General features: G+C 47.2%; 11 protein-coding genes across 11 annotated transcripts; 4 read left to right on the top strand and 7 right to left on the bottom strand.

Moving 5' to 3' along the window:
- Positions 1-306: 306 nt before the first annotated feature.
- Positions 307-3,389, bottom strand: BGW36DRAFT_362572 (putative cleavage and polyadenylylation specificity factor; the record flags this gene model as incomplete). Its single annotated transcript, XM_046214384.1, has 2 exons — positions 307-3,178; positions 3,241-3,389. 2 exons carry the CDS (start codon positions 3,387-3,389, stop codon positions 307-309), a joined length of 3,021 nt encoding a protein of 1,006 aa, XP_046068905.1.
- Positions 3,390-3,894: 505 nt separating this feature from the next.
- Positions 3,895-4,764, bottom strand: BGW36DRAFT_430773 (uncharacterized protein; the record flags this gene model as incomplete). Its single annotated transcript, XM_046220886.1, has 2 exons — positions 3,895-4,404; positions 4,456-4,764. The coding sequence occupies 2 exons, from the start codon at positions 4,762-4,764 to the stop codon at positions 3,895-3,897; spliced, it is 819 nt and encodes a 272-aa protein (XP_046068906.1).
- A 1,510-nt stretch (positions 4,765-6,274) lies between these two features.
- On the bottom strand, positions 6,275-9,970 carry BGW36DRAFT_385733 (putative integral plasma membrane protein). Its single transcript, XM_046216948.1, has 8 exons — positions 9,741-9,970; positions 9,145-9,691; positions 8,956-9,082; positions 8,818-8,856; positions 8,681-8,765; positions 8,583-8,628; positions 6,653-8,526; positions 6,275-6,583 (listed from the first exon to the last, which is right to left on the bottom strand). The coding sequence occupies exons 1-8, from the start codon at positions 9,777-9,779 to the stop codon at positions 6,425-6,427; spliced, it is 2,916 nt and encodes a 971-aa protein (XP_046068907.1). The 5' UTR covers positions 9,780-9,970; the 3' UTR covers positions 6,275-6,424.
- Positions 9,971-10,217: 247 nt separating this feature from the next.
- On the top strand, positions 10,218-11,461 carry BGW36DRAFT_430775 (putative rRNA processing protein Utp6; the record flags this gene model as incomplete). Its single annotated transcript, XM_046220887.1, has 2 exons — positions 10,218-10,301; positions 10,352-11,461. The coding sequence occupies 2 exons, from the start codon at positions 10,218-10,220 to the stop codon at positions 11,459-11,461; spliced, it is 1,194 nt and encodes a 397-aa protein (XP_046068908.1).
- A 71-nt stretch (positions 11,462-11,532) lies between these two features.
- Positions 11,533-12,214, bottom strand: BGW36DRAFT_430776 (peptidyl-tRNA hydrolase domain protein; the record flags this gene model as incomplete). The annotated part of the gene is made up of 3 exons (XM_046220888.1): positions 11,533-11,623; positions 11,675-11,935; positions 11,991-12,214. The coding sequence occupies 3 exons, from the start codon at positions 12,212-12,214 to the stop codon at positions 11,533-11,535; spliced, it is 576 nt and encodes a 191-aa protein (XP_046068909.1).
- Positions 12,215-12,692: 478 nt separating this feature from the next.
- On the top strand, positions 12,693-13,996 carry BGW36DRAFT_362576 (putative C6 finger domain protein; the record flags this gene model as incomplete). The annotated part of the gene is made up of 2 exons (XM_046214385.1): positions 12,693-12,762; positions 12,816-13,996. The coding sequence occupies 2 exons, from the start codon at positions 12,693-12,695 to the stop codon at positions 13,994-13,996; spliced, it is 1,251 nt and encodes a 416-aa protein (XP_046068910.1).
- A 271-nt stretch (positions 13,997-14,267) lies between these two features.
- On the bottom strand, positions 14,268-15,706 carry BGW36DRAFT_399774 (Leo1-like protein-domain-containing protein; the record flags this gene model as incomplete). Its single annotated transcript, XM_046218557.1, has 3 exons — positions 14,268-15,242; positions 15,300-15,474; positions 15,531-15,706. 3 exons carry the CDS (start codon positions 15,704-15,706, stop codon positions 14,268-14,270), a joined length of 1,326 nt encoding a protein of 441 aa, XP_046068911.1.
- Positions 15,707-16,072: 366 nt separating this feature from the next.
- Positions 16,073-17,599, top strand: BGW36DRAFT_33093 (Mob1/phocein). Its single transcript, XM_046212825.1, has 4 exons — positions 16,073-16,257; positions 16,452-16,753; positions 16,813-16,927; positions 16,987-17,599. The coding sequence occupies exons 1-4, from the start codon at positions 16,235-16,237 to the stop codon at positions 17,570-17,572; spliced, it is 1,026 nt and encodes a 341-aa protein (XP_046068912.1). The 5' UTR covers positions 16,073-16,234; the 3' UTR covers positions 17,573-17,599.
- A 516-nt stretch (positions 17,600-18,115) lies between these two features.
- On the bottom strand, positions 18,116-18,607 carry BGW36DRAFT_430780 (uncharacterized protein; the record flags this gene model as incomplete). The annotated part of the gene is made up of 1 exon (XM_046220889.1): positions 18,116-18,607. One exon carries the CDS (start codon positions 18,605-18,607, stop codon positions 18,116-18,118), a length of 492 nt encoding a protein of 163 aa, XP_046068913.1.
- Positions 18,608-19,140: 533 nt separating this feature from the next.
- Positions 19,141-21,063, top strand: BGW36DRAFT_399777 (putative rhomboid family protein; the record flags this gene model as incomplete). The annotated part of the gene is made up of 5 exons (XM_046218558.1): positions 19,141-19,954; positions 20,010-20,113; positions 20,172-20,502; positions 20,558-20,732; positions 20,796-21,063. 5 exons carry the CDS (start codon positions 19,141-19,143, stop codon positions 21,061-21,063), a joined length of 1,692 nt encoding a protein of 563 aa, XP_046068914.1.
- A 307-nt stretch (positions 21,064-21,370) lies between these two features.
- Positions 21,371-23,000, bottom strand: BGW36DRAFT_399778 (putative amino acid permease; the record flags this gene model as incomplete). The annotated part of the gene is made up of 2 exons (XM_046218559.1): positions 21,371-21,405; positions 21,494-23,000. The coding sequence occupies 2 exons, from the start codon at positions 22,998-23,000 to the stop codon at positions 21,371-21,373; spliced, it is 1,542 nt and encodes a 513-aa protein (XP_046068915.1).
- Between the last annotated feature and the right edge of the window lie 913 nt (positions 23,001-23,913).

Below are 23,913 nucleotides of genomic sequence, written 5' to 3' on the forward strand. Positions count from 1 at the left end.
GGAGATAATATGATGCACTTGTTGGATCAAGTAATGAGATGGTGGTAGGTTCTATGCGGCAGGAGGTACAGTGCTCCGGGGCAGGCGCCATGGGGGATGATGAGTCAGTCAGAGAAGTACAGGAGGCATCACATCAGAGGATTGTTGACAATTTCAAGCTTCAACCGCAAAAGGAGTCATCAAACCCCTCCCTAAGGTAGTACCCGAAATTCATCTAAAGTGATCGAAGAACATGCCACTGCGACATTTCATGGCATTATATTGATGATATTGATGATAATGCAATATTGTACATGTTATACATGGCTAGCCTCCTGCCACAACTGCAAGGCCTTCATAAATCTTTCGCTTCACAGCCAAGAAGCTCCCTGTCCCCCTTCTGTCGGATCCAGAGAACTGCGCTGCAGCCTCAACCTCAATAGCCCCCGTGCTCGATTTCCGAACAGCGACGACTCCGTCGATGAGCAATATTCCCTCGCCCCGGAATTCCGCCTTATGGCCTGCTGATTGCATGAGTTTCCGCAAATCGGCAAGGCGAAGATCGCCAACGTGCAGTGGGCGAGCCATGGAACGTGTGCCGGCCGCGATATTGGCAGGAAGAATGTCAAGAACAGGGTATATATCAGGCTTGGCGGTGGATAAGACTGTAGTGTTCTCTGCCAGCGTTGAAACGGTCTCTGGTTCATTTTCCGAAAGTTTTTGTTTCTTGCTGGCCGATTCTTCAGGTTCGCTCTCGGTGGAAACTGTTTCGGGAGGTCTTAGTTGCGCAGTTATAGCCACAACACCGAGACTACGCACATGTTGCCATTTGAGGCGCCGGACTAGATTTCTGCTGAGCTTTACCACCCAAGCATTCGTGTCCACGCTGGCATCAATGGTTTCTCCGTTAATAGGTGTAAAGATATCAACGGCGGTCGAGTAATCACCACCCTTTTTGCCTGCAAGCAAATTACGGCATTCATCTGCGAGACTAGACGTTTCTTCTTTCAAGCCGCCGACCAAAATGAGCTTGCGTGGTTGAATCAGCGGAATCAACATCTCGAGGCTGCGCTTGTCATGTAGGCCCATGTAGTCAACAAACGCAATGCGAGCGTTCACGGTTATATTAGAGTAGCGATAAAGGGACTTCGCTGGGCCTTCGAACGGCGCATCTTCAGGCTCATCCTCAGACAGTTCAGCGTCATCAACATCTACAGCTATCTCATCAGATAAGCTGAGATCACCTGTGTTACTGCTAAGTTCTCCATTCAAAGGAACTGCGTGACGTTTGCTGACACCCCCTGATAAACGACGACCGTTAGGCCCTGTTTCGTCCCAACGACGTTTTTGACCTAGCTTCACTTCACTCTGTGATCTTGATACGTTTTGCTGCATATTCGCCTCTTCACGCTCTTCCGCTCTGAGGTATTCCTCAGGGCGGATAAATTCACCATACTCATCCCCGCGTTTTTTGGGAGCGACATACGGGAACATTCGCTCACGCCCCTTTTTTCCACGAACATCAAAATCGAAAACGTTTTTCCGTCGCAGAAGAATGTTAACACCTAGATCCTCATCTCTCAAACCGAGCTTATTTCGATTTGCGTGTGCCAATGAGGTGGAAAAATTGAGAACTCGACCTTGTTGTTCTGAATCCGAGTCTTCGGACGAAGTCGAACTTGTTCCATCATCGTCAAGAGCATCTCCAGCGCCGTCAATGTTTGTCTCCCCCCGTGCCTGTGATGTATTTTGGATTTGCCTTTGCGTAGCGAGATATTGCTGGTATAATAACTCCTCATTTGTGTCCAACGGTGCTCGTTCCACGTCTGTCACGAGAAGTTCTCGCCCCCCTGAATGGATTTGTTCCAATAACTCTCCATTTGCTGCTGTTTCCATTGCCACACCATCCGTACGCTCCTCAAACCATTGCCATATAACGCGACCAAGCGTCATCTTCTTGGATAATTTCGGGTCCTCATTGGAATATTTACTTGGAAGTGACTCGGTGAGAATGATAAGGTTGTGCGATCCCTGCGCCAAGCGGCGAAGAGACTCCTTTGAATAACCCCAATCTAACGAAGTATCCGACGCAATGATAACCTTTGGTGAGCTATCTGTGAGGATCTTCTCCAGTTTCTTCCTCTTCTCAACAATTTTCAGGTGCTTTAAAGTAAATGGCGCCAATTTGGTGGTCTGCTTTTCACGCGCAGTAGAGACATTCCGCATCTGGCTGTCAGTCCTGGCATGGCCTCTGCTAGTTGTTGCGTCACCCCCCTCGACAGCTTCAAACTCCCTGACGATACTCTCATCCATCCATTCCAACATACTTCTTGCAAGTCGCATTGTGCTATGCGCTTTCTTCCCAGCTAAGTAAAGTTCGGCCCCTTTTAACACGTCTTCGCCGTCGGCAGATTCAGCCGCATCGCGCCAGGCATGTTCCAAGGCATATGACAGCTCTAGAACCCGTGCGCTGGTATCTGTTGGGATCAATACAGAGCCACCCTTGGCAATACTGCTACGAATCATATCGAAAAGTAGCGCATCTCTCTTTTGACGACCACCGGGTGGTGAAATTTTGTCACCGCCCTTACTACTGCAAATAAGAGCGGTGGGCTTGCGCAATTGCTCGATAACCTCTGTCCCGCTCGTACCAGACCCTCCAAACCAAGCCGCACCAGCTACCACATTCTCCCTCGCTTGATTCCAATCTACTGCGTAGACAATCGACTCCATACCGTGCTGAACATGCCATATTGTGCCTCCCACAGTGTGCCCGGCGCTGTATGCAGTTAACTTTAACCCATCAAGCGGCGGAGAAAAAGGCGAGCAGAGTGGCGAGTGAGGCTGCGAATACTTGAGCGGGTGGATGAGAGAAAAATATCGCGCGATCTCTTCCGAGGTCGGTGGCTGAAGAAGGATTTGGCCTCCTTGTTCATTTCCATCCACCAACACTGCTTCTGGTGAGGCTGATACCGATCTATCATGCTCAGATACTGAGGATTTAGGTAGGAACGTAGCCGCGAGTGGCGTAGAGGCGTACAAGTCCTGGAGAAGCGTCCTTCCAAGAGAAATAACTGGTCCTGTAGCATAGACTGGGATCTGCGTGAAAAGAGGAAACGTTTTACAGCAGTGCGCAAAAGCCCCCAGATGTGAAACAGTCGCATGGGTTAGAAGAATCAGAGAGAGTGTGGGAATATGCCTACAAGACAATCTAGGGTCAGCTTGAACATGTATTACACGAAAGCTTCATCTCTTGCTTACTTTTCTAATTCCGCCAGATCCGAAGTATCGAAACCCTCATCCCACCCAACATCGACAAGAACCTTAATTCCACCTTCAAGCTCGAGAATCGACTGAGACGCTTTCGACGACGAGGACTGTGCCCCAAGGAGTGGCGTGAAGGTGAACATGTCGATAACGGACACCTAATGGCGCCGCTTTCAAAGTCGTTGTCCACGCGATAGCCCGCAGCCCTTTTTTGCAAACCGATATTGCAGAATAAACTTATCGAGACATTAATATGGGATTAAGACTTGAAAATCCGCCGTGGTGGCTTCAATGGTGAGAGAGTAATACAGCTTTTTCGTTGAACAGCTCCAGTTTCTTTGATTGTCGCGTTCCGCAAGTACTTTCTGTTTGCGCTGTTTGCACCGCTGCCTCGCGCTGCAAACAACATACTGCCTTTTACATATACAGATATCTATACATGAAGCAAGGCTAGGGGGCCATTTTATTATACTATTACTAGCCAAACTAGGATTTGTCTCCGATATCTTTAAATATTGGTTAATTGTCTATGTTTTAATCCAGCTACGTAGATTGGCCAGCGAGTCATTCCGTCTTTACATTGATATCCATAATTTGAAGGCCACGGCCTATCGTGGTCTTCAATATTCAATATGTACGTAATTATTATCAGATAATATGGAAGGCGTACAGAAAAAGGCACAAAAATATGCCAACAAATATGGATATCGCCACAAGCCATAGGAGTTTGTACTTCTGCACATGGAAAGGTTGATGATCTTCATCCACGTCTCGTTCCATAGATCGCAGCTTTGCGTTATGATGCCAAGATCTCTCTTCTCGTATCTCTCGTGTAGCATTTCGCAGCAGTGGAACTCTCTCACTGAAGGTGTCGGAAGACAGCTCCTCACTCGATCTTTGAGCAGGGTTCCAAGCTTCATTAATTGCTCCTCGTAACATTCCGTCGATATGAGCCTCTTCATTTGCCATTGAAATTGACGATCGTGAATTGTGAGCCTGGTCCTTTTCAAAGCGGACATTCGGTGGCACAAGGTATGGCCTGGTTGTTTCTGATAGTGCTGAACAGCTTCGAATATGAGCTCTTGGAAGCATTTGTATATTCCACCGTGGATCCAATTTCTTATTTACAGTTACCCAACTCTTGGTGCCAAAAATTTGCTGTTTCTAATTTCAGTTTTGTATGCTTTTCATTCAGCGTTAAGAGAGTACCTGTTGAGTTGAATATGGTTTCACCCATTGAGGCAGAGTCTGTGACAGAGAATACTCTGAGGATTTGTAATCATTTCGAGTATCCATGCTCACATTTCTTAGTTGCCCGGTATATGGATGCACTGCCTGCACCGATGAGGGCTGGTTCTCCCACTGCCAATACTGGCCAGGGTCAGAAAGTGGCGGGATTTGTCTTGTCAGTGCACTCGTTGGAACCCTTCTTTGCTTGGATTCAATGGTCTGTATAGATGCACTTGAAGGATTAAACAGCTCTCCATTTTTCTTTCGACGCTTCCTCGGCGATTCCATGATCGTTCCTCTGTTGGAGTTAGCTAAAACGTTCTCAAGAGAGCCTCAGTCTTTTATATAACCAGAACCAATATGTTTTGACCGCCAAAAGCGGTCTGGACTAACTTTCTTACCAGCTACTTTTGAATCAAAACTGAACGCAATGGGTTGTGATATGTGGTTGGAAATATTCAACCTGAAAATTAATGACTCAGGCATGAGAAGGGCAAATATTCCCTTCATAGACACAGTTATTTGATTTCAGCTATGTTTTTGAATATTGAAATCCTGCACTATGCAGTCACTGTGAGTCGATCATGAGAGTTTTAGAGACTTTTAAAGTCTAGGAGTATCATATGATAAAAGAAGACTCAATAAATGAATCAAATTCAAGTGCATGTGATACTAATAGGTGACTCAAGCTCAAACCCCCAGATTCAAGCTCAGGTTGAAAAAAGTTAACGAGGATATCTTTGAATAGCGCATGGATCAGCGGTAAAGGCCCGAAAAGACATAAGGTTCCGTTATACACTTACCTCATTTAGTTGAGTTTAGTGAGTGTATCACAATACATGTATTTGTTCTCCCTGCCCCATTCCTTTTCAATGCTACAGTTCTTCGTCGGAGTCGTACATTTGCTTACTGAATGAGTATTCGCTCCAACAGAAGTGGAGCCAAGTGTATAAAGGGAGAACTGCGTATATAGAAACCCTAAAAGGCAGCCCTTTTAAAGTTTCGAAGACACATTATAAAAGTCTAGTGGTGAATCAAATCCATTTCCAAGTACCGCTGGTGCCGATCATAAGCGGATACTTTACATCTAGCACTTGAGCTTTAGCCGCCGTAAATATTTGCGAGAGATCGCGATCCATATAGATGCAAAGAGTGCTTCAAAATCGCATCTTCTCCATCTAATTGCGAGATTTCAAATACGGATTCAAATTGACGTCTTCTGGGTGTGGATCTCCGGGGAAGCAAAGCATCATGATCCCACAGGACCCAAGCACTGGTCCAGTGGGTATCGAGCGTTCATTCGCTGGCATTCCTGAAAAAAAGTTCCGGAAGGAAAATCCGAGATAGAATGTGTGGCTTTTGAAAAATGTTAAAGAAAAAAAGAATTGAGTCATATTTACAAGTATCGATGATACTTGCCCATTCCATCGTGTCCAATGGTAGGTATAGTAGCCCGAGTTTGGAATGTGATGACCCGTGCCACGGATTTAATCAATAGCTACGTAACACCATAGAATCTCATCTTCCAATGAATTTTCTTGGTCGTCCATGAGGGGACTGGCACCAATGACCTGCTTAACAGCTATTGGACATTGTAAGATATACTAAATCAGACGGATGGGTGGTTCGTATTTTACAGGACCAACTTCGATCAAGGGATATTAGAATATCGAATCAAGTTAAACCATGGAATGAACTTATTGATTCACAATACCACATGACGAACCTGACGTCGGTTTTGCGCTAAAAATATCCGCCAACTATGTTAGCTAGATTCTGAGAACACTGAGTTTCTTTTCACCGAGAGGCGCAGGTAGAGCAGAGACTTGAAATAGAAGAGCAAAAATTCGCGTGAACATGCCGGAACCCGCGCTAGGATTATTCTTGCAAATCTGTAAATATTATTCCCCCCTTTTTTCATTTCGTCGACATGAACTAATTAAAAAATTTATTGCCAATATCTGGGCTCTTCAAACACATGGTACTGATGGCCGCGAACCCCTTCTCCACGGAATAAAGCAGGGAAACGAAGACCTTCAGGTACCATCTCCTCTGGTACACGCATCTCATTCTCACCTTCTGGCTGGCCGATGACGAACTTTCCCACCTGTACCGAAATTAGCAAGCGTAAAATTCATTTAAAGAAACGGATAATCTCTTATCGTCTATGACTTACCTGGAGTTCAGTATCTGTGATAGTACTCCTCGATATTCTTGCATAACCGGTGCGTTTGAGTTTCTTATACAGAATGTACTCACACCATCGATCCCAATCTGTAAAGTCGATGTCTTTCATGCCACTCAAGTCGCTGACATATGTGTTGTAATTGCCCTCAAGTGGCCTTGTTACAAGGTAGCTAAGCAAAATCAACGGCCGCGGCGAGGAGCCCATCAATTTCGAGAGATATTCGGTTTGTAATCGACGGTCCTCTGGATCTTCCTCTTGCCCGGAGTGAAAGACAACCACATCTACCATCTCACCGTACATGTCAAGAGTGGCATGAATAGCAGGTGCCAGTTCGCCGACTGGTGATGGTAGGAGATGATGTGTAGAATTAAGAATTGGGAACTTGGAGAGTAAAGCAGCGCCCCAAGTGTGTTTATTAGGACCAGGCCCATAGTCGACATACATTCCGAGCTCTTCGGCAATTAACATGGTCGAATCTCGGTTACCCATGATAATACGCTGAGTGTCAGATTCCAAGAGACCAACGACATCAAGTTCGGCCTCACGCAGAAGGTTGATGATGCGCTGCTCAGAAGACCACATGTCATTATCGAGGGCGAAGTGAACAGTCCAGATACCAGCTGTCACCACCTTGTCATCTTTGTGGTGTGGTACATAGTCATTCGTTGGAAATCGAAGATACGCAACAGCTACTGTAAGAAGCTGTAAAAGACCAAGAGCATAAAGGTAGTATGCGCGTTGTCTATGCCTGCTCGGGCCAACAACTTGCTTCTTCAAAGAAGAGGAATTTGTCACTGCAGCAGAAAAGACACCGGCTCCCACGCACAGCATGAGCACCGTCATGACCCAATCGGTTCTTTCCCGTACCAAAGGTCCACCAGGAACGAATGCGTATGCAACGACCCACACATGGAAAAGAGTCATGAACACCCATACGAGAAAGGCTACTCCAAAGGTAGACGCAGGTGAATGATGAACGGCAGAAGAGAAGAGGACAGGAGTAACAGCCATGAGATAGAATGCGAGAGCCAGGCCACCGTAGAAGCCAAACCAATGGCTGTAACAGGTGAGGACAGCAGCTCCAAGTGAGCCAATACTGAAAGCTGTCCATGATCCAGCCAAACGCGGGTATTGGAAGCCAAAGATTAAGCCCGTGCTCATGACAAAAATCGTCAATGTACCATGTGGAACTTGTATGGGACCACGTATAGGGAAACCCTCCCAGACCCAACTGATCATTGTACTAGAATCTGATAGGAGTGAATGCATACCAAAAATGACACCCCCAACACCCAAGCCATTAAGAATGGCCGATCCTTTCTTGCCAGGTGGAGAATAGTATTCGCCTCCGCTAACACAACCCGATCTTCTTGAGGAGCGTACCACGGCCAGTACAGCGATGAAAAGGCCGAATTTGTTCCAGCCACCGTTCTCTGCATTCATAATCGGCCAAATAGGATTGTTCGTTTGAAAGGCAAATTTGGCTACGCTAGAAGCAATAAGACCAATGGCAAATGAGGCAATTCGAGAGTCTAGTCTTATGGCTTGATAACTTTCTCTAGAGAAGGTGGCTGCGTGGCGGTCGATTTCAGACTCTATTCTTACACCTTGAGCACGTGCACTATAGAAGGCGGCTGACCACGCCAGACAGCCCATGGACACGCTGAAGCCGACAGCAAAAAGACGATATGCAGGGTTCTGGACAACGAATGCCAGAGGGCCAACGAGTGTCAAGAAATGAAGGATATGAGCATTGCGCACTGCCAAGGAGCGGACAGATGGAATTGCCATGATGAGAGGTGATGTGGTGCAGAGAATAGCGACTTCGTAACCAGATATGCCCATATACCAAAGAGGGAAATCTAGATTGAGAATCAGAAACCAGTGAAAGGAATGAAATTGTTATAGTTCCACGTACACCACACAAGAACCCCAAGGGAAGTTAAGTTAGACCAGAAAACAAACTGCGAAGAATTAGCATGTTATACGCATTATTGGTGTTTTCCAATCACCCACTCCATTGTAGATATCAGCTGCGGTATCAAAAGCAGCGGACCAAGAGAATCCATAGCCAAACGTGTATCCGATCGGTTTATCCTTCCTATCGCTCGGTTATTCTCAAGATCGTGTTGAGTTGCCGAAAGAAAACATACTCTTTTTCAATTACTTTGTCTGCAGATGTTTTCAACTGTCTGCCAACATATTATCAGAACACAAATTCCTTCCAGGCTGGCAACTGAAGCCACAATGCACTGTACATTTTCTTCTATTTTGGGAGCCATTTAACATACCCTCTACTGACTCCTTTCACATCCCTCACGACAAGCTCAAAGGCTTCGAAGTCTAGGGCAGTAATGGCATCGAATCCGACATCAAAAAAAATCAAAGCCCACTCGAAGAAAGCATATTTGGTATAAGCTAAAGCAATCAGATGTTAACGACTACTTACAAAGATCGTAGCAATAGAATGGCTGTCTTACCTCCAGCAACCTTATGCACTTTATGTTGGATGAAATAATAAATCAATGGAACCAACGAGCCAAAAAAGAGACCGGCGAAGATTTTCCGATATTTCACAGCCCGGCGATTGGCAGGGCTCAGAGCTAGGCACCCGAGTGTCCACGGCAAGGTGGCGACGAGATAGGAAATCATAAAGATGTCGTGCCAATCATGGTCATCGGTAGAGGTCACATAAGTCCAGCCGCCGCATGTCAAGGTGCGAAAGACGCCAGTGCCAGCAACAATTTTTGGCAAGGTGGAGTTCGGTCGCGCAGTCATGATATACCAGAGGAAAACAAGGGCAAATCTCGGCCCAGAAGTGATAGCAATGAAAACTTGAAAAACCGAGCGCTCTGGGTATCGATCGCCAATGGTTGCGGATACGGAAGGAAACCATTCTTCGGGATAGCCGTAGTACTCATTCTGCACGATTTTGTGATAATGTAGCTGAAGGCCAACAAGGAGAGCACCGAGGAAGGCAAGGGCGGCGAACAAAGTGTGCGCATTGGAAACCCACTTGCCATTGATCTATTTGACTAGGTTAATGTGCGTTTCTTTCAGCAGCCGGCGAACTTACAGTCACGACGGCGTCCCCGTCCCTAAACTTGGGAGCCATGGCGGCGGAACGAAAAGGGAACGATTGTAGAAATCAATCGAAGGAATTAAAAAATGTGAGTCTGTGTAGAAAATGAATGTCAAGAAAGAGATATAATTAATGGAAAGAAGGACGAGAAGGGCGTGCCCCTGAGTCGAATGTTGGGACAAGGCCGTGGATGCAGGTTGAACAATTAGGAGCATGCGTTGATGTTTATGCCCCGTATTATTTCTCTCAGCCTTAGGCCAGCTTGATACCTCAGGCCAGCTTGGCGGGTGTTCGGCAATCGGGACTCGGAATACACTAGGCCTGATGAAGAATAGGCTTGTTGTATGAACTCTGCTGTGCACGGGCCATCGTCCTTGCTCTCGCCGCCTTTTTTTGCCAGAAGGTTGTCCTAAAAAAAAAAGTTGAGAGAGCAGTGCTCCAAAATTGAAAGCAAACCGTGAATATTCCACCATGGCAGCTGACAAGGCCCGTTTCTATTTGGAGAAGGCGGTACCTGAGCTGAAGGAATATGAGAAAAAGGGCATCTTCTCGAAAGTAACTATGCGCGGTTCACACAATCAACAGGCCTTTGCTAACTGGTACAGGATGAGATTCGCTCTATTGCTAAAAAGCGGTCCGATTTTGAGCACAAAGTCAATGCTTCAGGCGTGTCGCCGTCTGACTTCGCCCGATATGCCGAATACGAAATGAACCTTGAGACCCTGCGAAAGAAGCGCACGAAGAGACTCGGTGTCAAAGCTGCGGCGCAGCATACGGGGCGCCGCACCTTATTTATCTTAGATCGTGCTACACGGAAGTGTCCTGGGGACTTGGGGCTCTGGGTTCAATATATTGAATTCTGTCGGCAGCAGAAAATGTACCGAAGACTCAGCGACGTATTCGCTGATGCGCTGCGGTTACATCCTTCCAAGGCCGAATTGTGGATTTATGCGGCCAAATACACACTGGAAGAGCATGCCGATATGACACAAGCACGAAGTTACTTTCAACGGGGTCTTCGCTTTTGCAAAACCCAGAGGAATATGTGGGTCCAATACGGAAAACTAGAATGTATCTACATTGCCAAACTTTCAGCCCGTCGACGGATCCTGGGATTAGATCAGCCCCCGCAAGAAAAGTCTGCTCTCACAGAGGCTGTTGATGAGGATGCTGATATGATGGCCCTTCCAAAAATCACCGCTGAGGATATCAATCCGGAACTAGGGAAGGAAGACGGCGTGGACGAAGGAGCACTGAAGACACTCGACGCAACACCTGCACTCACGGGTGCTATCCCCATGGCAATATTTGATGCAGCAATGAAACAATCAGCGAATAATCCTATTCTGGCCCATGAGTTTTTTGACATGATTTTTGAATTCGAAGATCTTCCATGTCTACGGAAGATCGTTGACCATGTTGTCGCCCAACAATTATCGACATCACCCAACACATATCACACGGCTATATGCCATATCAAATCGCCTGTTGCTGGAATCCGAGTTACATCACCAGAATTTCCTCGAGCATTTGGCACGTCTCTCAGCCATATGAAGAAATATCAGATGGGATTTGACCTCGCGCAAGAGTTGACGGGGTGGTTAAAGGTGTTGTCGGAGAACAAAGAGCTTGATCCATCACTTCAAAAGGCGGTTATGATGACGATAGGCCGGGTACAAAGGGACCTCGCACCGAAGCATGGCTCACAGGACTAATGACTCCTTATGACCTTATCTCGCATGGCGTTCTCAGGGTGCTCGCATGGGAAGGTTTCCAACTTTGCATATCAATCGTCATATTTGCTTCCTCTGCGACTGCTCTTTTTAAGGCTTTGTAGTTTTTTCATTTTGAGTCTGCCCTCTCCTTCTGCCCTTTTCCTGTAAATATGTTAGATTAAAGCTGCTGGTATGCATAATGTACACACTTACAGGGTTTTCACTCGGTCCTTTTGCTCCTGGGATGTTTCTCCGGGAATTACTTCCCTTGCAGATGCTTCAATCAGCTTGTAGAGCTTCGAAAAACAAGATTCAAGATTGCTAGATTGTTTCCTGTCCTCGTCTGATTGGATCACCAAGGAGTCGCTTCTGTCGGCTAGATAGCGAGACGATCGTAGCCGTTCGTGAATTATTGGAGGTACCAATGGTAATAATGAAATCAGAGGAACCTTCAATGTCGCTTTAGAATTGACTCTGGATTCCTTCAGTGTTAAAACTGTAGTCTTGTTTGAAGGTGTTACCAACGTACTTGTTTACATTTTGGCCTCCAGGTCCACTAGAACGACTGAAAGATGCAGTACATATGCTGCGAGGTATTGTATTTCTGGAAAAATTTGCGAGCCACTCTCTTGCCTTCTTCAGCTCCTCTTCGTCTTTTCCATTCGCATGAGCAAAGGATCTTTTAGGAACAAGAAAACTCGTGGGCCTAATTATAGTTAGAATTGCACGCGACTGCGTAAGAACAGGACCCATCGCTATTCACGGGCTATAATTCGAGCGCAAGCTTGCAAGTTTCGTATGCTTTTGGTGTTGCATGCGACTCGCAGCCAACAGGGTGCTCAAAACTGGTTTACATAAGCCCGCAAAACGCATGTAATTGGGCAGCCTGCCTTATTCAAAGATGCCCAGCTGCGCCGTCGCTCCAGTATTACTAACATTCACGACAGCGATAACCTTCTTCCAGATTATTCACACCCAGGAGATATATATCATCCATATAAACAAAACGGAGAATAGGTCCTGTGAATGAGTGATAACCGGGGCTCTGCTTCAGAAACGGCTGTATATATATCCCAGCATTATTTCCCCGCTGACTGCGGGCATCTCAGCAAAACCAATTCAACCAGTGAGGGGTTTCATAGCGAGAGATCAAAACACATACAGAAGCCAGTATTAAATTCGACCACCGCCCTCCTTTGATTATAGCTCTAGGCTTTGCCTGATATGAATAATGTCACATAACGGATCTTTTATAGCGGAGGACGCTGAGCCAAAGAGACATGCAGCATGTGATGAATGCCGTATGGTGTTTCTAGTCTTGTTGTTTTGATTATCATGCTAATATTCAATATAGGAAAACGCAAGCTGAAATGCTCAGGCGAAAAGGATGGCTGTCGACGATGTGTCAAACAAGCCATCACCTGCCACTATTCAATACAGAAACAGATGGGCCGGCCCCCCAAGAAAAGGACGCGAGTGGATGATAGAAACGTTCTATCCGACATGGATAGTCCATACAACAATTCAAATTTAGAAAGAGAGTGGACATCGGCCAATATAGAAGTGGACACTTTCCACCTATGTCCACCAGTCTACCTTAATCGCCCGCAGGATCAAATCGATACTGATCCAACGTCATCACTAGACCCGTTCCACAGACTACGGCCGATATCTGCAACGACTGCTCCTTGGCCTGACTTTTCAACTGCTTCGGCTGCATCTGCAATGCTATCTATGAATCCCGGATTTCCAAGTATGACAGTGGAGTCGATACTACCCAATGGATCCCAGAGTATCCCCCAGTGTCCTTGCCTGTCTTACCTCTACCTCTGTTTAAGCAACCTTTCGAGCCTGAATGCTTTTTCTGTCACTAGGGAAACGATCACATCGCTGCATACCGCCGCGAGAACAGCTCAATCAGTCATTCGGTGCGAAATATGCCCGCTGGCTTTTGCCACGGGCATTCAAAATGTCATGATGCTGGGTACTCTCCTGAGCGTCATTGCAGATGCTTGGCTCAGGGTGTCCAAGGCCGATGCAGAAGTTTTGGGTAAGGAGATTGCTCCTTCAGACTTCCTGAAATCCATCACCGATGACCCTCAAGGAGCAAATGCAACTTGGAAACAGTGGCTTCGACAGGTAGTTCGACGCTCAGTCATTGGTGGCCCTTTGGACGATGGTTTGTGCGAGCCTGGGGTTTTGTGCAACATGACGCCCGACATTCTCTCACTCGTGCGTGAAATGGAGGACCGCCAACATAGATGGCATGCCGAGAAGAGGTCGCGTAATCTGAATTATAAATCCGCTAAATTTGATACTTCCTGTTCAACTTTGATGTCAAATGCAACATCGCCAAGTGTGTCGTGCTCCGTCTCGACTACCCTAACTGAACCTGATAACGACATGACCGAGGAAAAAGAGAATATCGAGGAGAGGGATATGCTATGTCTAAGAATTGTTGGTGCTGGAAAGAAAGTTCTTGAGGGATTTGAATTTCAAGCTTGGGAGTATCCAGATGGCGTGGAGCCTTTGTAAATGGTAATTATACTTTTGAAATCGCTGCATAAGGCTGCAAATAGATAAACACAGTTCTCACCGACATGTATTCGTATGTTATGACTAAATACTGTCGCAGTTCTAGTTTTATATTGACTGGGATGGAGATCGCAGTTCACATTTGACTATTCAATGAGATGCTAGTTGTTAATGCGTTTGATGTGTATTATTATTATCGAACCTGGCCTGGCCGGAAATTGGTGGGAAGCAGGAGACCCGAAAGTCATGACGGCGCTATTTATGTACAACATTATTCTTCATCGTCATCATCCTCGACACGGTAGCGATTTTTCTTTCTAGTAGGCGGCGAGCCGGCACCAACTTCTGTGCCTTTTCTTGGAGGCGACGGGACATCTTGGTCATCGCTCTCGCCTTCAGCATCCATCTCGTCGTCTGGTAGTGAACCAGACGCATCGTCTACCTCCTCTAGCTCTTCGTCATCGTCTGCAACAAAATCATCTACTTCGTAAGAATCTTGTCGACGGCGGCCGGTATCTTCTTCGTCATCAGAGTAGATTTCTCCGCGACGATTTGCACGAGGGCGCTTCTTTGCAGGCCGTGTTGCGAGCATACCGTCGTCATCCTCCAAACCTGCAGCTGTCAGGCCTCCACGAGCAGATCGATAAGTAGGACGGCGTGCAGTCCTATTCTGTTCCCGATCGGCGTATTGTTGTCGTTTACGGTCCTCTCTCAGCTTCAATCTCTCAGCTGCCTCAGCCCTCTTTCCTGCCAGCTCAGGATCTTCCTTAATATCAATAATGGCAATTCCTGAGCTCTGTATATTCGCTTTACCAGTTCGGCCAGCAGCAGCTAGGCCTTCTTGGAGACGTTGGATAGCATCATCGGTAGCCGCATTCGTTGGTAGGGGCTTTAGCTGATGTGTTAGATACGATGTGATTTTGAATACCGATGCGGTCTCGGCGGCAGCTGCTAGGTAGGTGTGTGAATCAAGGGAGGGGTCGTAATTGCCTGCCTGATTCCGAGGCGCTAAAGGTTTGGAGGCGATTCTATATTGTTCTTTGGGGTTTGATGCTAGTTGCAATGTAAGAGAGCCATCTTCCCACTGGACAATACGGGCGTTAGATTGGAGTTGAGACTCATCCTTAGGGTCGTATCTCCAACACAAAGAAGTCGAGGCTGTAGAGTAGGGGGGAGCAACATAAGTATCGGGTCTAAATTCTTCTGTCTCGAGAGCTAGGAAGTTCGGTATTTCCATCGTATAGACCTCCAGTTTCACTCAGCGTTTGCTACATTTTCAGGCAAATAAGCAGAATTGACATACCTCCTGGTCCGTAGTCTGTGGTTCTGGCGCTCTACCGAGGCTTAGGTCCATGACTTTGAGTGTCTCCTCGTAGCCACCATCCTCAGCCAAGTCCATACGGTCGTCCATTCGGTCGTAACGGCCTTCATCATCACCAGAGTCGAGTTCGGGGTCATTAAGAGAGCGGTGCGGCGGTCTGAAACAACTATTAGCTGGAAAAATACCCACAGCGTCGAGTCTTTAATTCCTTACTCTTCCAAACCACCTTCAGAATCAGAGCCAAAGAGATCCTTGTCATCCGCGTCGTTCGCCTGGTCGGCCTCAGAGCCGGACAAGTTCGAATTGGCGTCATCACTGTTTAGTCTGCCACGGTCTCCGTCCATATTGCGACCAGGTCGCCGAACATCTTCATCCTCTGAGGAGGACATTGTGCGGCGGGCGAAAGAGGGAACAGAAGGAACTGGGCAGCGCGTGGGGAATTGCGCAGAGATCCACAGCTCAATGAAGCGTGGTTCACCGCAGCAGATGAATATTGAGGCTGGTAGTAGATAACAAGGTGCTTGTAGCCAGGATGTGAACTGTAAGAAGGACAAGAATGATGAATCTTGCAGATAGAACGAGGCAGGTGCAGGACTGTCCACTAGACCTAGAAAGGACTAGAGCAGCGGCAGCGGGGGGCTTGCTGCTCCGCAGGCCAAACAGAGGCCGTTACAGGCTGCGGCAAGTGCCACCAGGAAGGCCAGCAAAGCCTAGGCACTAATTAAGCCTAAGCCTAAGCGGTAAGGGGAGCATAGTACGACTCGGGACTAAGGCATCTTCTCACAACTCTTGATTGCTCTCTGAGCTCCTTTTCCTCTTCACTGACTCTTCCCCTGTGACTGTATAAATTGAGCTGCATAACAGTTCCTGCATATTGCACTGGGCAAGAACCCTCCCACTGAACATTGTTTATCACAATGGCAACCTTCTTCCAGAGCGTGTAAGTGCTTGTTCCCCCGCATTGCCTACTTCCTACTACTGCCCTTTGTTCATCCCCCTTTTTTTGTCGTGTTGTGTCAGTGTCAGTTTGTTACAAAAACATTTCGCTCTCTCTTATTGCACACGATGTGTTTCTGACACTAGTTCTGTGCCTCTTCACTTTATCACTTGGGCTAACAAGGGCACGATGTCCAGTCGCCAGGGCTTCGGTCGAGGAGGAAACAACAAGACTCCAAACAACCCCCCCAAGTCGAACAATGGTGCCCAAACACCACCAACAGGATATCCGCCGCAGGGGATAGCCAATGTGTCAGCTGTTCCTCAATCTGGTTCGGTGGTGTCTAATCTTAACACCGATGTCGTCGTTCCCAACAATGAAGACTCGCCAAAATATTTTTTCCAAGAAAAATATGTACCCTTGAACGTCAAAGGCAATTTCTTGACTCTTTGCGCTTGCCCGAAGAATGCTGAGCTGGGAGAGTGGCTTGCTCATCAAAGTAAGTGAAACAGCGCGCTGTGAGTGTGGGATCGAAAATTATGCTGACGTCCGCCAAAGTTGTTGAACAATACCGTTTACTTCATGGTATGTTACAAGTTATCCAGGAAGTTAACACTGTGACTGGTCTTCCGCTATGTAACGAGAATACTTGCCCAACAATGTCTGCTGGACGGTATGTCGAAGCTAGACCCTAATTGCTCCTTCATGTTATCTGATATTGTGAACGTATAGTCTCACCTACACCTGGCTTGTCGACGGACGTGCCGCCAAGATCTCAGCTCCCAAGTTTATTAACCGGGTAGAGAAATGGATTGTCAGTAAGATTCACGATCCAGTGATGTTTCCCACAGAACCAGTCCAGGGCGCACCACATACCTTTGCTTCGGGCGATGTGTCCACTCCTCCAGCAAACACGCCAATTGCTGCTGGCCCTACCAACTTGAATTTATCATTGACCTCACTCGCTGGGCAAGATTGGATCGGCAAATCTAGTGGATTTCCTCCAACCTTTTACAAAGATTGCCAAGGCATCATGAAGCAAATGTTCCGCTGCTACGCCCACTTGTATCATGGGCATTGGCTCGACCCTTTCTGGCACATCAACCGCCATGAGATGTTGAACATGTGCTTTGTTCACTTCGTTACAGTTGCCAAGTACTACAAGCTTGTCGCCGAGAAGGAGATGGAACCGATGCAACCCCTTATCGATTTGTTCATCAAGCAGGAGAAGATTCCTCCTGAGGCTATCGCAGGCCACTGGGCATCTCAAGAGGCTGTGGGTACGGCAAGCCCGACATCTAACCCACCTCCAACTTAATGCAGATTATCCGAAGCATTTCGAGTAACAATATATTATTCATCATGGCCTCTTTAGGGAAATGAAACGGACGAACGAGGTACAATTGCTGCTGATGATTTTTTTATTATGGACGAAACGAAAATATCCAATTTTGCACTACTTGGGTTATGCATGGCAACATGATTGCTTATATCTATATTAGAGCTGAACTGCTGGCTGTTACCTGTGGAAAGAGCTGCCTGGGCTTCTTTATCCCCTTTTTCTTTCCGTTTTCTTTGTTGATAAACATCTGAGAGCCTGGGAGTTACGCCGGCTCGCACTCCCATCATATTTGCAAATGTCCAAGCTCTCTGAAAGGTAGAGCAACCCTAGATATGATATCAGGATAGTGGATGGACAATGACTTTCAAAAAAAAAAAAAAACATATTTCACACTTCATCTCAGCTTGCTTCAGCATATCAATAAACCAGCCTTTTGTAGCAGGGCCGAGAAAAAGAGATAATCGAGTTACTTTTTTGGTGACTGACTATCGCGAAAAGCTTCGTAAATCGCCCATCGTATCATAAATGAATTCCCTCATCCTCAGAGTTCTCGCCATTTTCGTTAGTTGGCTGATTCGACGGGGTTCGGACGCCGTTAACATGCTCAGAATGGTCACTCGTCTCATGCGACTGAATTCCATTGATCGCCGGTGGCGACTCTCCATCTACCAAGCTCTCTGCATCGGCTTCATCAATGCCATCTGCAAGAGCCTCCTCGATCCATTGCTGGCCTCTGTCCTCCACTTCGACCTTGAGTAATCCTATCCTCTCGGCCATAGACTGCATAACACGTTCATTTTCAACGATGTAATTTTCAAGCTCTTTGTTGTCCGGCGAGTCTGGCCCATCCTCAGAGTCTCTGACATAGAGCCTGAGCTCTTCATTGGAGCGCGTGAGATGCGCTATTGAATTGCGGAGCTCAGATACTTTGGCATATAAGGAGGAGAGCGGTAAAGACTTGATGGCTTCCGCAAACACGGCGGGGGTGATAGGTTGCGCTTCAGCAGACATGGCGGTAGAAACTGTCTCTCAATAGCGCCAGAGCGGATGAAGGATGTCCTGCTAGAGTTTGGACCTCATCTAGATTTTAGAATTCAGAAGCACCGGTGCCAGAACTATTCACGTCGGTGCTTGCGTCAAGCACGAATGACCATCTGTCAGTCCTTATCGGCCTGTATCACCACGTGATGTCTTGTCATGTACGTGTATGATGTAACTTCGCTCGTTCAAGCTTGCAGGGCTTGAGGTTCCGGAATCAAGAAAGGTGGACTTATATCTGGCTCATTGTGGGTAGCTTATTGGACTAAACTAATGCGAACACAGAATCCTACGCGGTCGTCAGCTATTTCGACCATGAAAGGAAGCGGGACTTTCCCCGGACTGCAGATCAGAGCCGCTGATTGGCTCCCTTCTCGGTGCTTTCTCGGCCAGCTTTTCCAGATGGAGTTTCAACACTTCCTCTCTTGCCAGGACAAACAATTTCGTCCAATACCTATTGCTACATACCACTAAGAGACACATACATCTCGAGCCGGTCTCTGGAAATGAGCAATGTGCTCCCGATGGTATGGCGTGGCTCATGCCCTCTAGGCCTGCGAACTTGCTCGCGATTGCTACCTGCGACGAATCTACGGAACTCGATATTGTCACAACAAGTCACATATAGCAGCACATTGTCATCATTTACACACTATGTGCAGCACTCACAGAAATGGCGTCAGGCGCCATCTACGTGGCACACCCGTACTGCAATCGAATCACCCGCGACGATATTTCGAAGGTCCGCAAATACAGATGCCAAACCCGAGACTCCAACCGAACGGGGAATCACCCTCGATCGCCAGCCTCTATCAGCTAGCGAGATGAAAAAAATATTTGGCTCGTCAAAAGTTACGGTTGAAACAGGGAACCGGATTTTGTCTTTGCTTCAAGGTCGCCGATTCGCAGGAACTCTGGATATGCCGTTTCCTCCCGACATTACAAAAGCCGTTCGACCTAAGACGATAGAAAAAGGGCTGCATTGGCTACGAGAGAATTATTCAATGGATGAAGACGCAGCTATAATGGCTCGAATTGAGCGCGAGGAAAAGGAAGAAGAAGAGAGGCTATACCGGCAGGTGCAACAGTTAGGTCCCCAGAGTGGACACTGGGGTGCACGACTTGGCGAAGGAGAAGATATTTACGGGGAAAGCATAATAAAGAAGAATCTTAAGCAGAATGAGGCAAGGTTGCTTGCCGAGGAAGAGAAAGCGCGGCAAGAATGGCTCGAGAGCGAGCTGAAGGAACAGGAGAAGATGCAGAGTCATATCAAGAAAAACACCCAGCTCCAGAAGTACACTGAGGCTGCGGTTGTCGAGGGCAAGTCAATCAGAGTGCGGTTGATCTCGACAAATTTATGGCTGACTGTATTTAGCTCGCCCGCGTGCTGATCCTAAAGAGCGTCCGTTCCTCGCATGGGCTCAAAAACATTACCTTCGAGCGGAGAACACTAACACTGACTTCAACACCATATCTACAGTAAGTTTCTCTTTAGTCCTAGGATTATGCTGTGGGAGCCAAACTCATTCTCAACTAGGCCGGTCGAATACTCCCAGCTCTCGGTGTAACGCTACTTACACTGGGTCTTTGTTACATCTATGCGGATACATACGTTCCACCGAATAATAGTACGCGGATGTGGCCTGATATTCCGCCGGCTGCAGCTACAGTCTTTGCAATCATTGGCGTTAACGTGGCAGTATATTGCCTGTGGAAAATCCCCCCTGCATGGCGACTACTCAATCGATATTTCATCAGTGTTCCGCTATATCCATATGCACTGAGCGTCGTTGGTAGTGTTTTCAGTCACCAACAATTTAAACACCTAGCCACGAATACACTCATTCTATGGCTCATTGGCTCGAGACGTAAGTCGCATTGCAAGACTCTCATCTCCCTTGAATCCTGCTAACGTGTATTAAGTACACGATGAAATCCAACGTGGCAATTTCCTAGCTGTCTACCTCTCAGCTGGCGTATTTGGATCAATAACATCGCTGACAGCCCACGTCTTGCTGGGGAAGCTAACCATAACATCCCTCGGTGCTAGCGGCGCGATTGCTGGGCTAGTGGGAAGCTGGTGTATGCTTCATGCAGAGTAAGACTTTGAATCTTCCCCTCAGACTCCTTATTGAACTAAGACTAATTCTTTACTTTCCAGTCACAAATTAGTTCCCAGCTTCCTCCCCCACGAGTGGCGAGAATATGTCGCCGTAAACGGATCTACAGTATTAGCAGGAATCGTCGCCTTTGAGATTCTGAGCCTTATATCACCCTTCAAGGTCGCCAAGCTTGATCACTGGGCTCATCTTGGCGGCTATTTTGCTGGTGCAGTGTGGGCCACTTTGTACAAATCCAAGTTGGAGAAGGAGAAGAGGAGGCGACGCGAGGCACGTGGCTGGTTAGACCGTTTTGCGCCAAGCTCATAAATACCCTTTTTATTGATATTATCAATCTCTTCTCCTTATCAAACATCTTCGCGGCATTTACAGTGGATTCTTCGGGTTTCAGCTTGGCTATCATATCCTGCTTTATTTTTTTTCGACGGCAATATTTGGCGAAGGCAACGACATGTAGATATTTGTCTTACTCACAATTTGCAGTGTTTTGCATTATTTATTTAAAATTACAAAGTACATTGGATGCTAACCGCGATATTCATTAGCGCAAATATTAGATAACCCTTGAATAGATTTCAGCTGAGGCGGGTTTCCCAGTATGCGCACGAGTTTGACTTCACAATCCATCCGATGCAGGAGGCCCTTTGTATGCTATCATTTTTGTCAGACCCCAAAATGAAACCGAAATAAATATTGTGAGATTGGAAAGGAGAATGGAATAAAGAGAGAAAGAACTTACACTTCCGTGCATAAACCCCATACCAGAAGGCAGAGATGCTCATGAACCCAACAAAGACCACAGATGCATAATTCATACTCACCTTGGTAACAGGCAGAGCAGTGGGCATACAGAAGAGCACAAGCTCAAATGCAATCCACAACAAAGCAACAATATTGATGATGGGTCCAATGATAGGTCCACACGTAAAGCGAGCTTTGTTGACTTCCTCACGTTTGTGGAAGAGACTTGTGCCGATGGGAATCGCGTAACTGATAGCCAGAGCGACAACGCCGACAGAGACAAAGGCAGTAAAAGCACTTGAACTGCCGAGGTTAATGAGGCCCAGGAGCATTTGGATAATGGTCACTAAAACCAGGGACCAGACTGGTACTCCGAGTTGGGGATTGACTCTAGCCCAGACCTTGGATAAAGGAATGGCATCATCTCGAGCAAATGCCCAGGTTGCTCGCGAAGCAGCAACAGTTATACTGATTGAGCAAAAAAGTGTAATGGCAAGGACTAAGAAGATCAAACCAAGTCCTCCGCCAGGGCTGCCCATCACGACATTGAAGATGTATGGTAAGGCTTGGCCTGCAGGAGCTTGTATGATATCTTCAAGAGGAGGTAAAGTGACACAAATGGGAATGATGAAGAACAAGCCTGCAATTCCACCCACTGGAATGCACAGAGAAATGGCCTGTGGCACTTTGACCACTGCATTGGCGCACTCCTCAGCCATGGAAGATATCATGCCCACAGCCGAGAAACAATATGCCGCCGGCAGTAATCCAATGAAGAATGTGAAACCACCCCATCCAGACAAAGTAGTATCATAATGACCTAGAGAATAGGCGGCATCGTGGCGGCCGACATCAGCTTTGACAGATATGGCAATCATGATAACCAAGATGCTAACAGCTGTCCATGCGGCACAGATGGTATCGACCATCGGCAAGAAGCGATTCCCAAATGTGCAGATGATGAATGATGCTAGGCAAATGGCATAAAATATCAGAAGCAATTGCCAGGCATTGGCGGACCATTCTGGATGATACATAGAAACTGTTCCAGATATCAGTGACGCAAAGCCAAAGTTGACTGAAAGAGTGATTGTCCAGTTTCCAATCAACCATACCCAACCATTGACAAAGGACAGAGCCGTTTTCGCTTTCTGAGGCGCAATTTGGAAAGACCAATAGTACGGACCGGCAGAGGTAGGCCATCGCGATGCCAGCTCTGCAAGAGACAGAGCGACGCATTCATCTAGGACACAGACCACAATCCAGCCGACAAAGATAGACAAAGGCCCTCCACCATAGATGGCGCTTATCAAGGGACCGCCTTCACCGTAAGGGATGGCAGCAATAGCCAAGGTCTGGAATAAAAGCGTTATGAGAGATCGATTGCGCGTCAGCTCCTGGGTATACCCCAGCTGTTCAAGACCTTCCTCTTTGGCTGGAGACTTTTCTTCGCTCGCCGACAGGGGCCGTCCAGAGTCTGGCAGCGATATTTTGGAAACCGACATCCGGAAGTCGTTGCCAGTGACGAGAATAGTGCTTAGTGTCGAAGATAGAGGAGGGGGGGTTTCTTTCCGTCCTTTTTAGGAAACAAAGACCTCGGATGGATTGATGTGAGGAAATGCGCGTCTTGTCTACACAGCAGTCAGTCCTCGTATTTGAGCAAGTCAACTGGACTGTGGGGACGAAAGTACATTGCCGGAAGCTTTGTGTAACCACGACGGATGGAGGAATCAGAATCGGTGTAACCAAAACCAGCGCCAGTTCATCATACAATGTTTGCGCAAGGGGGGAAGTGGCATGAGGTTGCTAGAGGTATGGGAAGTCTTTGTGAGAGCGCAGTGCAATAACAGTGCAACAGCAACTTATATGTACAAGTTACACGCTCTCCTATTTTACTCCCCGTCCAGGATCAGTGACTGATCGGGAAATGAACCCCCATGCATGCAGAGTTATACCCAAACCGAAGAACCGTTGCTCCAGAGCTCGGGTGCCAGCTCCCCCGCACATATGACGGCGAGATAAGAGCTCTACGAGGACGGGGCCCAATCACGGAGGCGGTCGTCCATATAAACATAACGGTTATTCCGATGTCAATCAGGCTGTCTGGAATGGGTCAAGTCGACCCACTCTCTGTAAGGTAAACTCAATCCTGATCGCCTGCATCGCATCCATCATGGCCGGATCCCCGACTGGTGCCCAGACAAGCATTGCGCAGATGGGTTCTATCCTTATCGGGCAGTTAGATAGGCCACGGCGCTGTGCTGTGCCTAGCGTGCAGCCTTGCATTGCTGGACCGTGTGGCTAGAGACAGGAGCTATGGTTGGAACAGGAACGATTGACATGTCCAAGGTTGTAGCCGAATGAGGGGAAAAAGTCCCCGGGATTTGATATGGAAAACGTTACCCTTCCGGCTCTAGT

The sequence above is a fragment of the Talaromyces proteolyticus genome, assembly GCF_021365285.1.
Source record: "Talaromyces proteolyticus strain PMI_201 chromosome Unknown BGW36scaffold_10, whole genome shotgun sequence".
Taxonomy (NCBI): domain Eukaryota; kingdom Fungi; phylum Ascomycota; class Eurotiomycetes; order Eurotiales; family Trichocomaceae; genus Talaromyces; species Talaromyces proteolyticus.